Source organism: Canis lupus, chromosome 1 (assembly GCF_003254725.2).
Source record: "Canis lupus dingo isolate Sandy chromosome 1, ASM325472v2, whole genome shotgun sequence".
Lineage (NCBI taxonomy): Eukaryota > Metazoa > Chordata > Mammalia > Carnivora > Canidae > Canis > Canis lupus.
Genome location: NC_064243.1, coordinates 108,354,326 through 108,365,053, shown reverse-complemented (window position 1 = coordinate 108,365,053; position 10,728 = coordinate 108,354,326). Strand labels below are relative to the sequence as shown.

The 10,728-nt window shown below is 59.8% G+C and overlaps 1 protein-coding gene and 2 non-coding genes across 3 annotated transcripts; all 3 read left to right on the top strand.

Annotated features, from left to right (window-relative positions):
* Window positions 1-1,461: 1,461 nt before the first annotated feature.
* Window positions 1,462-9,732, top strand: NOP53 (NOP53 ribosome biogenesis factor). The gene is given in 13 exon segments (XM_025424487.3): window positions 1,462-1,708; window positions 2,128-2,192; window positions 3,849-3,957; window positions 4,614-4,813; window positions 5,201-5,271; window positions 6,316-6,411; window positions 7,793-7,897; window positions 7,992-8,195; window positions 8,434-8,609; window positions 8,779-8,794; window positions 8,796-8,846; window positions 9,506-9,582; window positions 9,672-9,732. Coding segments are annotated over 13 exon segments (1,455 nt in total). The 5' UTR covers window positions 1,462-1,484.
* LOC112645735 (small nucleolar RNA SNORA54) lies at window positions 3,155-3,287 on the top strand. The gene has a single exon (XR_003127227.1). It is a non-coding gene; the product is annotated as a small nucleolar RNA SNORA54 (small nucleolar RNA).
* Window positions 8,889-8,997, top strand: LOC112645740 (small nucleolar RNA SNORD23). Its single transcript, XR_003127231.1, has one exon. It is a non-coding gene; the product is annotated as a small nucleolar RNA SNORD23 (small nucleolar RNA).
* Window positions 9,733-10,728: the final 996 nt, after the last annotated feature.

Sequence of the window (10,728 nt, the reverse complement as noted above, 5' to 3'; positions counted from 1 at the left end):
CCGCCGCGGGGGCCTGGGAACCCAGCCCTGGGGCGTGGGGCTGTGCGCGCGCGAGCTCGGGCACATCGTGCCCCGCTGCCCCCGCCCTGCCCGCCGGCGTGCACCCCCTGGGACGCCGCTCCCGACACGTACCCCCGGGGGACAAGCGGCCCCAGGAAGGGAAGTGCCGCGGCCCGCGAAGACCACCAGGTGTGCACGCGCGCGCTTGCGCGCTCACCCCTGGGGGTAGGGGGGCAGGGGGCAGGGGGGCGGGGACGGGACCCCGCGGGCTGAGCCCCTGCCACACGCCCAGGCCACACCCGCCGTACCCGGGACACGCTGGCCGCGCGCTCTTCCCGCCCACGCGCGCCCTCCCACTGTCGGGCTCCCAGCGCCCCCTGGCGGGCACTCGGGACCCGCGCGGGCTGCGCGCCCAGGGCTCCGGGAACCCTGGCCTTCCCAGCACCCTGCGCCGGGAGCCCGCTGGGGTCCGCGGTGCAGCCCCGGCCTGCCGCCCGCCTCTCTGCGCCTGCTACCCTTTCCGGGCCACAACGGCCTGCAGGAAGCCCCGGGTCCCTGTGAATGGTTGCCGGGCCCAACGGCCTCCGAGCTTCCTTCCTTATTTGTAAGCGGCAAAGGCGGAGTCCACCCTGAAGCCTCAGGGGCAAGCCAGTGACAGCAGCTACGGTTCAGATAACCAGGCACACTCTTACGCGTCGCGTGTTTATTATCTCGTGTTCGTCTCCCGAGTAATTTATAAGGCCGATGTCCCGTGATCGCCCCCATTGCACAGGTGAGGAAAGTGCACAGCCAAGCGGCTTGCCCAGGATTAATGATTCCGCGACCGCACCGCCAACCGTGTCGGCTTCTAACAGTCCTCGCCAATGTGGTTCTGTGCTCCCAACTCCACGTTCGGAAAGCTCTTGGATTTCCAGGATTTGGGGATCGGAACACTGGAAAGGCAAACGTTCTGGGACTAGACGGTGTCCTATGCTGAATCTGCCACTGATGGTTCTGATTCTTTTTTTCAAGAAAACTGGATTAAGGGGCGCCTGGGTGGTTCAGTGGTTGAGCATCTGCCGTGGCTCAGGTCGAGATCCTGGGGTGCTAGGATCAAGCCCCATATCCGGCTCCCTGCATGGAGCCTGCTTCTCCCCCTGCCCAGGTCTCTCTCTGCCTCTGTGTGTCTCATGAATAAATAAATAAAATCTTCAAAAAAAACGTAAGTTAAAAGTTAGAGATATACGTAAATTTAAGAAATATTCCTGAGCGGCCAGAAAGGCGCTCACCTAAGGGTAGAGCCCCGAACCTCCGACCCACGGTCCACAGAAATTTGCCTAAGAGGGAGGAGACATTTACACTTTGCCCCGCCCCCTGGGCGCTCCGGCTCCTTTACCAAGATGGCGGCAACCGGAAGTAGCTCTCGGGAGGGGGCGGGAGACCTGCGCGCGCAGGCCCCAAACTGGCTTCCGGGGAGCCGGCTGGGGATTGCTTCCTTTGCCAAGATGGCGCCGGAAGGTAGCGGCGGCGGCGGCGGGCGCTGCTCGAAAAGCGAGACCGACACCGGCTTCTTGGGTTTCCGGCCCACTTCGGTGGACCCGGCGCTGAGGCGGCGGCGACGAGGCCCAAGAAACAAAAAGCGAGGCTGGCGGCGGCTCGCTCAGGAGCCGCTGGGGCTGGAAGTCGATCAGTTCCTGGAGGACGTGCGGCTGCAGGAGCGCACTAGCGGGTGCGTGGGGCGGGACTTCCGGGAGCCGGGCCACGTTCTGAGGGACCGGGTGCGAGGCCGACTTCCGGGGGGCTGCGCGCGTGTGTTTCGGGCACCGCTGGACTCTCGTGGCGGTGGGGAGGAGGTTGGGCTACCGGGGACTCGGCACCCCGTGTTAAATGAGAGTTCAGGTAAATGACTAATAACTAGCGTAAGTACGCCTTGTGCACCCACGTTAGCGTAGTGCCGAGGATTAGTATTTTTAAATATGATTTAAGTGCTGAGCTCTGCGATCTGGAGGGAGGGTCTTAGCCTGGAGGGATCGCAGGGCGGGAAGAAGGTGCTTGGATCAGCACAGCATTAGAGGAAAGCGGGCTCCTGGGACGTTAAACCTCCCTCCCCGGCATCTTTGGCTGACATTCTGCATTCCCCTCTCCCAGTGGCTTGGTGTCAGAGGCCCCGGATGAGAAACTCTTCTTCGTGGACACCGGCTCCAAGAGAAAAGGTGAGGAAGAAATTTCTGTGGTGCCCGCTTGGTCCTCATCCAGCCCAGCGCAACCTCTGAGAAAGTCTCTGTTAACCGCATGGCTTGGATCGCAGGCGTCTGCTGGAGAGGGGAAGGGTCTTTACTGGTGCAGGAGGCCCTGGAATGCAAGACTAGGAGTCAGATTTCCTTTTTGAGGTCTCGGAGCTCTCGGTCTTCACCGTGGCAATGCTCAAGCCTCCATCTGGCAGGCCGGTAGGGATCTGCCTCAGAGTAGATTAGACATAGGTCAGCAGGTCTCTCGTGAACCTGAAAAAAAGCATTTAGTCAGGGACCTGCGGTAAGGGATACCGCGAGACCTGTTGTAGTAAGATGGGCTTGAGAAAGAATAAGAGGATCTGCTTTCATAAGTAGGTAAGAAGCTGGTCTTAATCTGCTTACTTTTGTCTGCCAAAAGGTAGGTCAGGAGGACCTGCTGGAACAAGCCCAGGAGAGGGGAGTTAGAGAAGGCTTGAGTCAATAATAAGCTTTCCGTAGGTGAGTAGGAAAACAGATCAAGAACAGGCAGTGGCTTTAGGGAGGGAATAGAAAGCCAGCCCCCAAGGAGCTGCTTTGATGAGTACACTGCAAGCTGCTTCACAGCAGGATGCCCTTAGGGAGCATGTGTGGGTTCCACCCAGGGGCCCATTCTAAGGAACGTGAGAGGACCTGTTTGATCGGAAAAAGAGGGACAAGGACCTGCTTTGAAGTGCAGGAGACTCTAAGTGAGCAGGTGGGAGGGATGATGAAAGAGGTCACCCTTCAGGGGAGTGAGCCCATCTGGCTTGTGAACAGCAAGCAGAGGGCCGGACATGCCCCGATGAACAGGTAGGGTAGTCGATGAACAGGTAGCGGAGTCGGACGGCCTGCTTTGGCCAGCGTGAAGTCTCTTTGGAAACGGGAGAGATGGTTTAGGTTCTGCTGTCAGTTTGCAATGAGAGATGAGGCACTGTTCGTGGCCTGCTAGCCTGGCTGTGGCTGGTGGGCTCCATTCCGGTGCTACAGCAGCTCCAGCAGCTCCAGCGGCATTGTGACTGAATGACTCGTGGCTCTCAGTTTCAGGTCCTGGGGACATGGGAGGGAAGAAAAAGAAAGATAATAGTGATTGTGAGCTTTCCTTGGTGATCACCGTGCTTTATGCTGTTGTAGTGATGGCCTCTCCAGAGAACCCCAGGAGGTAGGCGTTCAGGCTCTTTTTGGAAGCACAGAGGAGCGAAGTCTCTTCTATGATGTATCCTAGGAAACGGAAGGATGGAGGTTCTGTCCTGGCTTGTTTCGTCCTGGAGTTTGCTTTGCACAGTCAGGTGGAGAAAGGCAGAAAGCCATTGTGCTGAGAATCAGCCATTTTGGGTCAGGAGTCTAGTTCCCTGGGCCTCACTGTTACTTGGTCGCCTTCTTCTTCGTTAGCATCCGTGGTTTTCCTGTCTTGTCTGGCAGCCCTTAGAGGGCAGGGCTGTGGGCCTGAGCCTCCCTCTGTTCCCTGCATAGGGCTGCCTCTGGCCAGCCTGGGGCCTCCACATCTGCACCCTGATGCAGGTCTGATGGGTGCCATGGAGCTGAAATGCAGCAGCTGGGGAGCTAGTCTTTGGAAGCAAGGAGGCCCCAGCCCTTGATTGCTCTCCTTTCTCCCCACCCTAGAGCTGGACAAGAAGAGGACCAGAAGCCAGAAAAGGTCACTTCTTCTCAAGAAGCCCCTTCGCGTTGACCTCATCCTAGAGAACACATCCAAGGTCCCTGCCCCCAAAGAGTGAGTGCCCCACCATGCCCCAGCCCTTCTGTGTAGCTGCCGTCACTCACTTCTGGCCCTGGGGGTGTTGCTGGGGAGGGTGTGCGACAGGAGGAGGGGATGGGCTTGGAGGAGAGGGATGGGCTCAGAATGGGGCTCTGGAGAGTGCATTGGAGGAAATGAGGGGGCCAGGGTGTTGTGGGTGAGGCAGGCTAGTGTGGGGCCTTGGCCCAGCCAGGAGTCCTGGGGAGGGGGAAGAGGGATGGGCAGGAGCCATCAGGAGGCCTGTCAGGCTGGCTCAGTGGCAGCTCTGAAGGAGGGGGGTAATGAGATGGCCTTCTGAGATTGGGGTATGGGAGGAGCGGCTGTGGGGGTGAACCTGAGGTTGGTCTTGAAGTGACATATGAGGTGCCTGGGAGACCCGCAGGCAGGGTGAGGGCCGCTGAGGCTACCATGTTGTTGGCTCTTGGGTCAGTGGGGAGGACCGGACTAGAAACAGACCTGGGGCATGGGCTCTGAAGCCAGGTAGGAGGGCGAGAGGAGCCCCCGGGGAGGTTGGGAGTGCTTGGGAGAGGAGCTGCTGAGTAGTAAGGGTGCAGAGCCCAACTAGGAGGAGCCGGGCCTCTTCTCAGGCCTCCGCCTCACCTACTCCATCTGTGTGCCTCTCCTCCATCCAGTGTCCTTGCCCACCAGATCCCCAATGCCAGGAAGCTCAAACGGAAGGAACAGCTATGGGAGAAGCTGGCCAAGCAGGGCGAGCTGCCCCGGGATGTGCGCAGGGCACAGGCCCGGCTCCTCAACCCTCCCGAGACCAAAGCCAAGCCTGGGCCCCAAGACACTGTCGAGCGGCCTTTTTACGATCTCTGGGCCAAAGACAGTAAGTGCCTTTGCTGTTACTTGCGGTGGGGATAAGGCTGCCATGCACAGTTGTGCAGGTTGTGCACTGCACAAGAGCACAGTGTCAAAGGGAGGTGCTCTGCAGATGTTGGTTTGATGATCCTCAGCAGAGTTTGGCATCTTGAAGGGGCTTCCCTTTTCCTGGTGCATTTACCTGAGGGCCACCCCCACCTCTCAGCTTTGGTTCCCATGTGCTTTCTGGTTTGTCTGGCATTCAAAACTCCTTGGGGTCTGCGTAGTCCTTCCCTTGTCCTAGTCCTTCCTTTGTCCGTGCTTTGGTGCTGTCTCTATGGGGGGTGGCGGTGGGAGGGAGCCCTTCAATCCACAGTGGAAAGTTCCCAGCAGACACCCCTCACTGCCTCCACAGACCCTCTGGAGCAGCCCTTGGCTGGCCAGGACACCTTTTTCCTGGAGCAGACCAAGAAGAAAGGGGTGAAGGTGAGACTGTGGCAGCAGGGCATCCTGGGCGCTGGTCGGAGGAGGGTTGTGTGGTGGGAATTGTGCTGGAGCCTTGAAGCCTCGGTCTCAGCCTGTGGCCGAGACCACAGACGCAGGAGCCAGCCCTGGAGCGGTGCCTCCAGAGGAGAGCACAGAGTGGCGGCGGCGGCAGCAGGAGGGGCTTGGGGATGAACAAGGCTTCATTGGTGAGAGGCCTGTGCAGACAGGGTCTACCTGGGCAGGCGGGCGGCCTAGCAGTACCCAGTTGGGAGGGAAGACGGAAGGGCCTCCAGGCAGAGGACAAGAGAGCAAGGGCGGGGGTGTGGGGCAGTCTGGGGAGGAGGCCGGCCTGGTGGGAGGGAGCACAACTCAGGGTTTGGGGTTTTACTTTGGTTTCATCTAGGAGGGAGGGGGCAGCCCTGGAACCCAAGACAGCACCCTTGGGCAGTTGGGGGTGGGGGCAGGGGGCTTCCAGGGTTACCCTAAGGCTTCTGCTGGGGTGGAGGCCAGATGGACAACCATCCCCTCCGCACCCTCCGCCGCGGGCTTGTTGGGGGTCCTGAGTCCTGATTGGACTCAGATTCAGTCCCCGTGGACCTGGGTCTCTGTGTTTGTCACAAGCTGGACCTAGGGCCACACTCCCTGCTTTGAGTGATGGACAGCACCTCACAGCCTCTGCCAATCTGCTGCAGTGTGTCACACCAGGATGATGCACTGGTGACTAAGATCAAGGTGCCCAGTGCCCCGTGTTTTTGCAAGCTTTGCCCACCATGAGGTTACAGGGCCTTCTCAGGAAAGGCAGGCAGAGTCCCTCCCTGCAGGGAGCTCTCTTGTCCTGGGGATGTGGCTCCCGTGGGTAACATGGCAGGTGGGTGGCAGGTGTCCACTGTTCCAGATGCCAGACCCTCAGACACCTCCCAGTGTGAAGGCTGTGGGCCCTGCTGAGGCCCCTGCCATCTTCTGAGCCTGGAATCCCAGCTCCAGACCTTGTGAGGTCTTGAGTCGTGGGGCTGCCAGGCTTCATCCTACCTTGTCCTCCCCCAGCGGCCACCACATCTGCACATCAAGCCCTCCCAGGTCCCTGCCGTGGAGGTGACGCCTGCCGGAGCCTCCTATAACCCATCCTTTGAGGACCACCAGGTACTTGGCCTCTTACCAGGCACCTCCTCTGCGTCCACCCCTGCTGGGGTGGCAGCAGTGACTGAGACAGCCCCCTGCCTGCCCTCCTGGGGCTCCTGGTCCAGAGGGCTGGGAGGAGGGAACCCAGAGGAGCCGCCAAACCTGGCCTTGGGGGTCAGGGAGGGCTTCCTACAGGAAGGGGACATCAGAGCTGAGACCAAAAGAAGAGTTTGCCGTGGGGAGAGGGGAACGGGCGTTTCAGGCATGTGCAAGGAACAGCGTGTACAAAGGCCTGGAGGTGTATGAGACCATGCTGCCTTTCGTGGAAGTCCATGGGACTTGGGTGCAGAAGGCCTCAATGAACTGTTAGCAGAGTGGCCAGCTGAGGTGTGCCTGAGGCCTAGGCTAGGTCAGCATGGGCCACCTGGCTGTGAGAGTCGCTGTTTATATCAGTGATGATGTCTGTTAAGCACAGAGGTTGGGAACAGAGGGGACACCCCCCTTGCCCTCGGGGAGCACAGGATCTCAGAGAGATCAGATCATTGAGGAGACACAGGACACGTGGGCGAGTGCTGTTCAGCCTCGTTCATGATAGGAGAGTCTCTTACCCAGGAGTTTCCACTCCTGATAAATGATGTCAGCGGGATCCCTGGGTGGCGCAGTGGTTTAGCGCCTGCCTTTGGCCCAGGGCGCGATCCTGGAGACCCGGGATTGAATCCCACATCGGGCTCCCAGTGCATGGAGCCTGCTTCTCCCTCTGCCTATGTCTCTGCCTCTCTGTCTCTCTCTCTGTGACTATCATAAATAAATAAAAATTAAAAAAAAAAAAAAATGATGTCAGCACCCGTGATGCCGAACATGAGTAGGGTGAGGTTGGCAACAAGCAGAGGAGGCCACAGACTGCAGTGCGTTCCCCTGTGGACTGACACGGGTGCTGGGGGAGAATGTGGGAAGATCAGTCTGTGTCTTTTGTTCTTCACGTAGCGTATCACAGAGAGAGTTCCCACATCTTAGGATTTGCCCACTCACACGCACAACTTAATGGCTTTTAGCGTATTTGCAGGCTTGTGTGGCCCTCGCCCGTGGGTTAGGATGTTTTCATCACCCCAGAAAGAAAGTGCATCCACTGGTCGTCACCCCCTGTGCCCGTTCTGGGTTTCACATAAATGAAACTGTACTCTGCAGAGATGAGGGACCGGGCCATGCCTTCAAGAGAACTGGCAGGGCAGGCAGGAGGTTCAGGAATAGAAAGCACCTCCTGGCTGCATGGAGACACTGGGGAGACTGGGGATGAGGAGGGGGCCTGGGGCACTGCGGGTGGGACCAGCTCCGTCTGTAAGTCCCAGGAGAGGCCCTGGGGTGGGGGGCCTGGGTCATCACCCCCAACCCTTTCCCCTCCCAGACCCTGCTACTGGCGGCCCACGAGGTGGAACTGCAGCGGCAGAAGGAGGCCGAGAAGCTGGAGCGGCAGCTGGCCCTGCCCGCCTCAGAGCAGCCTGCCACCCAGGTGAGCCCACACCTGCCTCTCCCCCACTGGCTGCCACTCCTGCCTGGCCCCGCCTGGCCCCTGACACACTGTCTCCTCCCCCCTCCCCCACCAGGAGTCTGCGTTCCAAGAGATGTGCCAGGGGCTGCTGGAGGAGTCGGACGGGGAGGAAGAGCCAGGCGAGGGCCCGGACACAGTGCCGGAGGCTGGAGGAAAGCAGACTGAAGGAGCAGAGACATCGCCCACACCTGTGCGCCTGGCCGCCATGGAGAAGAAGACAGAGCAGCAGAGGCGGCGGGAGAAGGCCGCCCAGAAGATGGTGAGCACTGGGTTTCCAGCCCGCTTTTCCTGCTTCTCCAACAGCACCTGGCCTCAGGATGCAGCAGGGAATGTTCTAGATCAAGTCTCTGCTGCCCTGGTGCTTATATTGGGGTGGGATTTACAGACCACCAATGTACAAAAAAGGTGGTTTCTGAAGACAATGGTTGTGAAACAGTCAGGGGAGGTGGCCCGGGTCGTGCTCTGTCGGGCCCTAACTCCACCCATCCCTGCTGCAGCGGGTACAGCAGGCCCAGGAGCGGGCTGCCCGGCTCCGGCACCAGGAGCTCTTCCGGCTACGCGGGATCAAGGCCCAGGTGGCACGGCGGCTGGCGGAGCTGGCACGGCGGCGGGAGCAGCGGCGAGTGCAGCGGCTGGCGGAGGCAGACAGACCCCGCAGGCTGGGGCGGCTCAAGTGAGGCCCAGCGGGGGGTGAGGGGCAGGGGGTAGTGGTCCTGGTTCCCTGCCTGGCCTCCTCCTGGAAGACCATCTCTTCTCTGGAAGGCCTGCTGCCCAGGTGGGGCCTCTGGACTCCGCCCTGAGCAAGGCTGACCCTCTGAACACCGCACGCCCTTGTTCTCTAGGTATCAGGCCCCTGACTGTGGACGTGCAGCTCAGCTCGGAGCTGGCTGACTCGCTCAGGACTCTGAAGGTACTTGACCATCTGGGATGACACACTGTAGGGGAGACCCTGTGCCCAGTGATGATACCCATCCTTGCTCCCCGTGCCCCCCGGGCTGTGGGCGACATCATGGCTGCCCCCAGGTTGTGCCAGTTGGGCTGATGCCTGGGGGCTGAGGGCACGGGGTCCTCGGGGCGAGGGGCTTGCTGGGGTGGTTGTTTTAGCCCATGGCCCTGGGAATGTCTTGCCTCCCAGCCAGGCCCCGAAGCAGCCACTGGTGTCCTGGCCCCAGTCCCCCCACTTCGGTGCCAGAGAGGCCTCCCTGAAGCTCATGATGGGTCTTGTCCGTCCCCGGCCCAGAACCTGCTATGGCTCCAGTGGCCTCCGGCTTCTCACCGACGCCAAGGGCCCTCTGGCTTGGCCGGCCTCGGGGCTGCAGCCAACTCTGCTTCATGAGCGGGCCAGCCCTGCACCCTATTCCTCTGGTACCTGGGCTGTGCCCCTGCTGCTCCCCCTGTGTGGCACAGTCTACTTTGTCAGCCGCCTCGGTTCTGTTGACTCTGCAAACCTAGCTCAGGCGGCCAGTGGGTCCATACACGGCGCCCCAGTAGCACAGGGCCAGGCTGAGCCCCGCAGAGAGGTCAGACCCTCCCACCCACTGCTGCTGAGCCTCCCTCTCTGTCCCGCAGCCCGAAGGCAACATTCTCCGTGACCGTTTCAAGAGCTTCCAGAAGAGGAACATGATTGAGCCTCGGGAGAGAGCCAAGTGAGGACCTTGGGGCTGCTGTGGGGAGTGAGGGCATTGGGAAACTTCTGCTCCTGGGCTCGCTGGGCTCAACCCCTTTCCTCCTACAGGTTCAAGCGCAAGTACAAAGTGAAGCTGGTGGAAAAGCGGGCGTTCCGCGAGATCCAGTGAGTTGCACTCCCTCCCCTGCCAGGCCGACTGGTCTCTTGGCTGACTGGTCTCTTGGCTGCAGCAGCAGAAACATTGGAAACACTGCTGAGCTGCTTAAAAAGAATGAGCTCTTGTCCTTTATGGTGGTGTCCCCTGGGTCCCAGGGCCCATCCCGAACCCGGGAACTGACCAGTGGCTGAGTGATCCTCCCCTGGCCCGAGGGGCAGCCCACCATGTGCACTGGAACTCAGAGTCAGGGCCGGGCGGAAGGGGTCCCCAAAGGGAAATAGAAGGACCCAGACCAGAGTTGGGGATGTCAGGTGGGTGAGGCCAAGGGGCCCTTCCTCCCCTCATACACCCTCAATCCTGTCTCCTCTGTCCACAGGTTATAGCCATCACTGAATGCTGGAGCCCCCACCCTACAATAAAACACCACTGATCGACATGTTGGGCGTCGTGTGTGACTTGTCTCCCTCCTGGGGGCGGCTTCCCTCCCTGGGTATCTCTCCCTAGTACATCGAGCTCCTTAGGGAAGGCAGGTGAAGTGACAAGGCTTGCAGGCTGGTGGGGGAGTGGAGCGTGGAGCTCACAACTGGGGGTCTGACAGGAAACAGCCCCCAGCTCTCTGCCGGGGTGGCTGAGGTGCAGGTCTTGAGTACAGGCCTGTCACATTGGTAGTGCTGACTTTGGTGAGCGCCTGCTGTGCTTTGAAGCAGGTGGATTCACGTCCAACAACCCAATTATAGGGAGGGCAGTCCTCTCTATTCTAAAGGTTAGGGACCTGAAGCACATCAGAAGGAACTACTCTCTTCTCCCCATAACTATTGAAAGAGGACTTTTTTGACCTTTTTTTCTAATAAAGGACTATATTCTCACCGTACATTGTTGATACGGCACATAAAGATACCTAAACACCAGAAGTCTTGCCCTGAACCTTTGTTTCCATTCAAACCCACTCTCTTCTCTGCAAAGTAGCTGTCACTGATGTTCAGCGTGAACGATTCCAGTGTGTTCCAT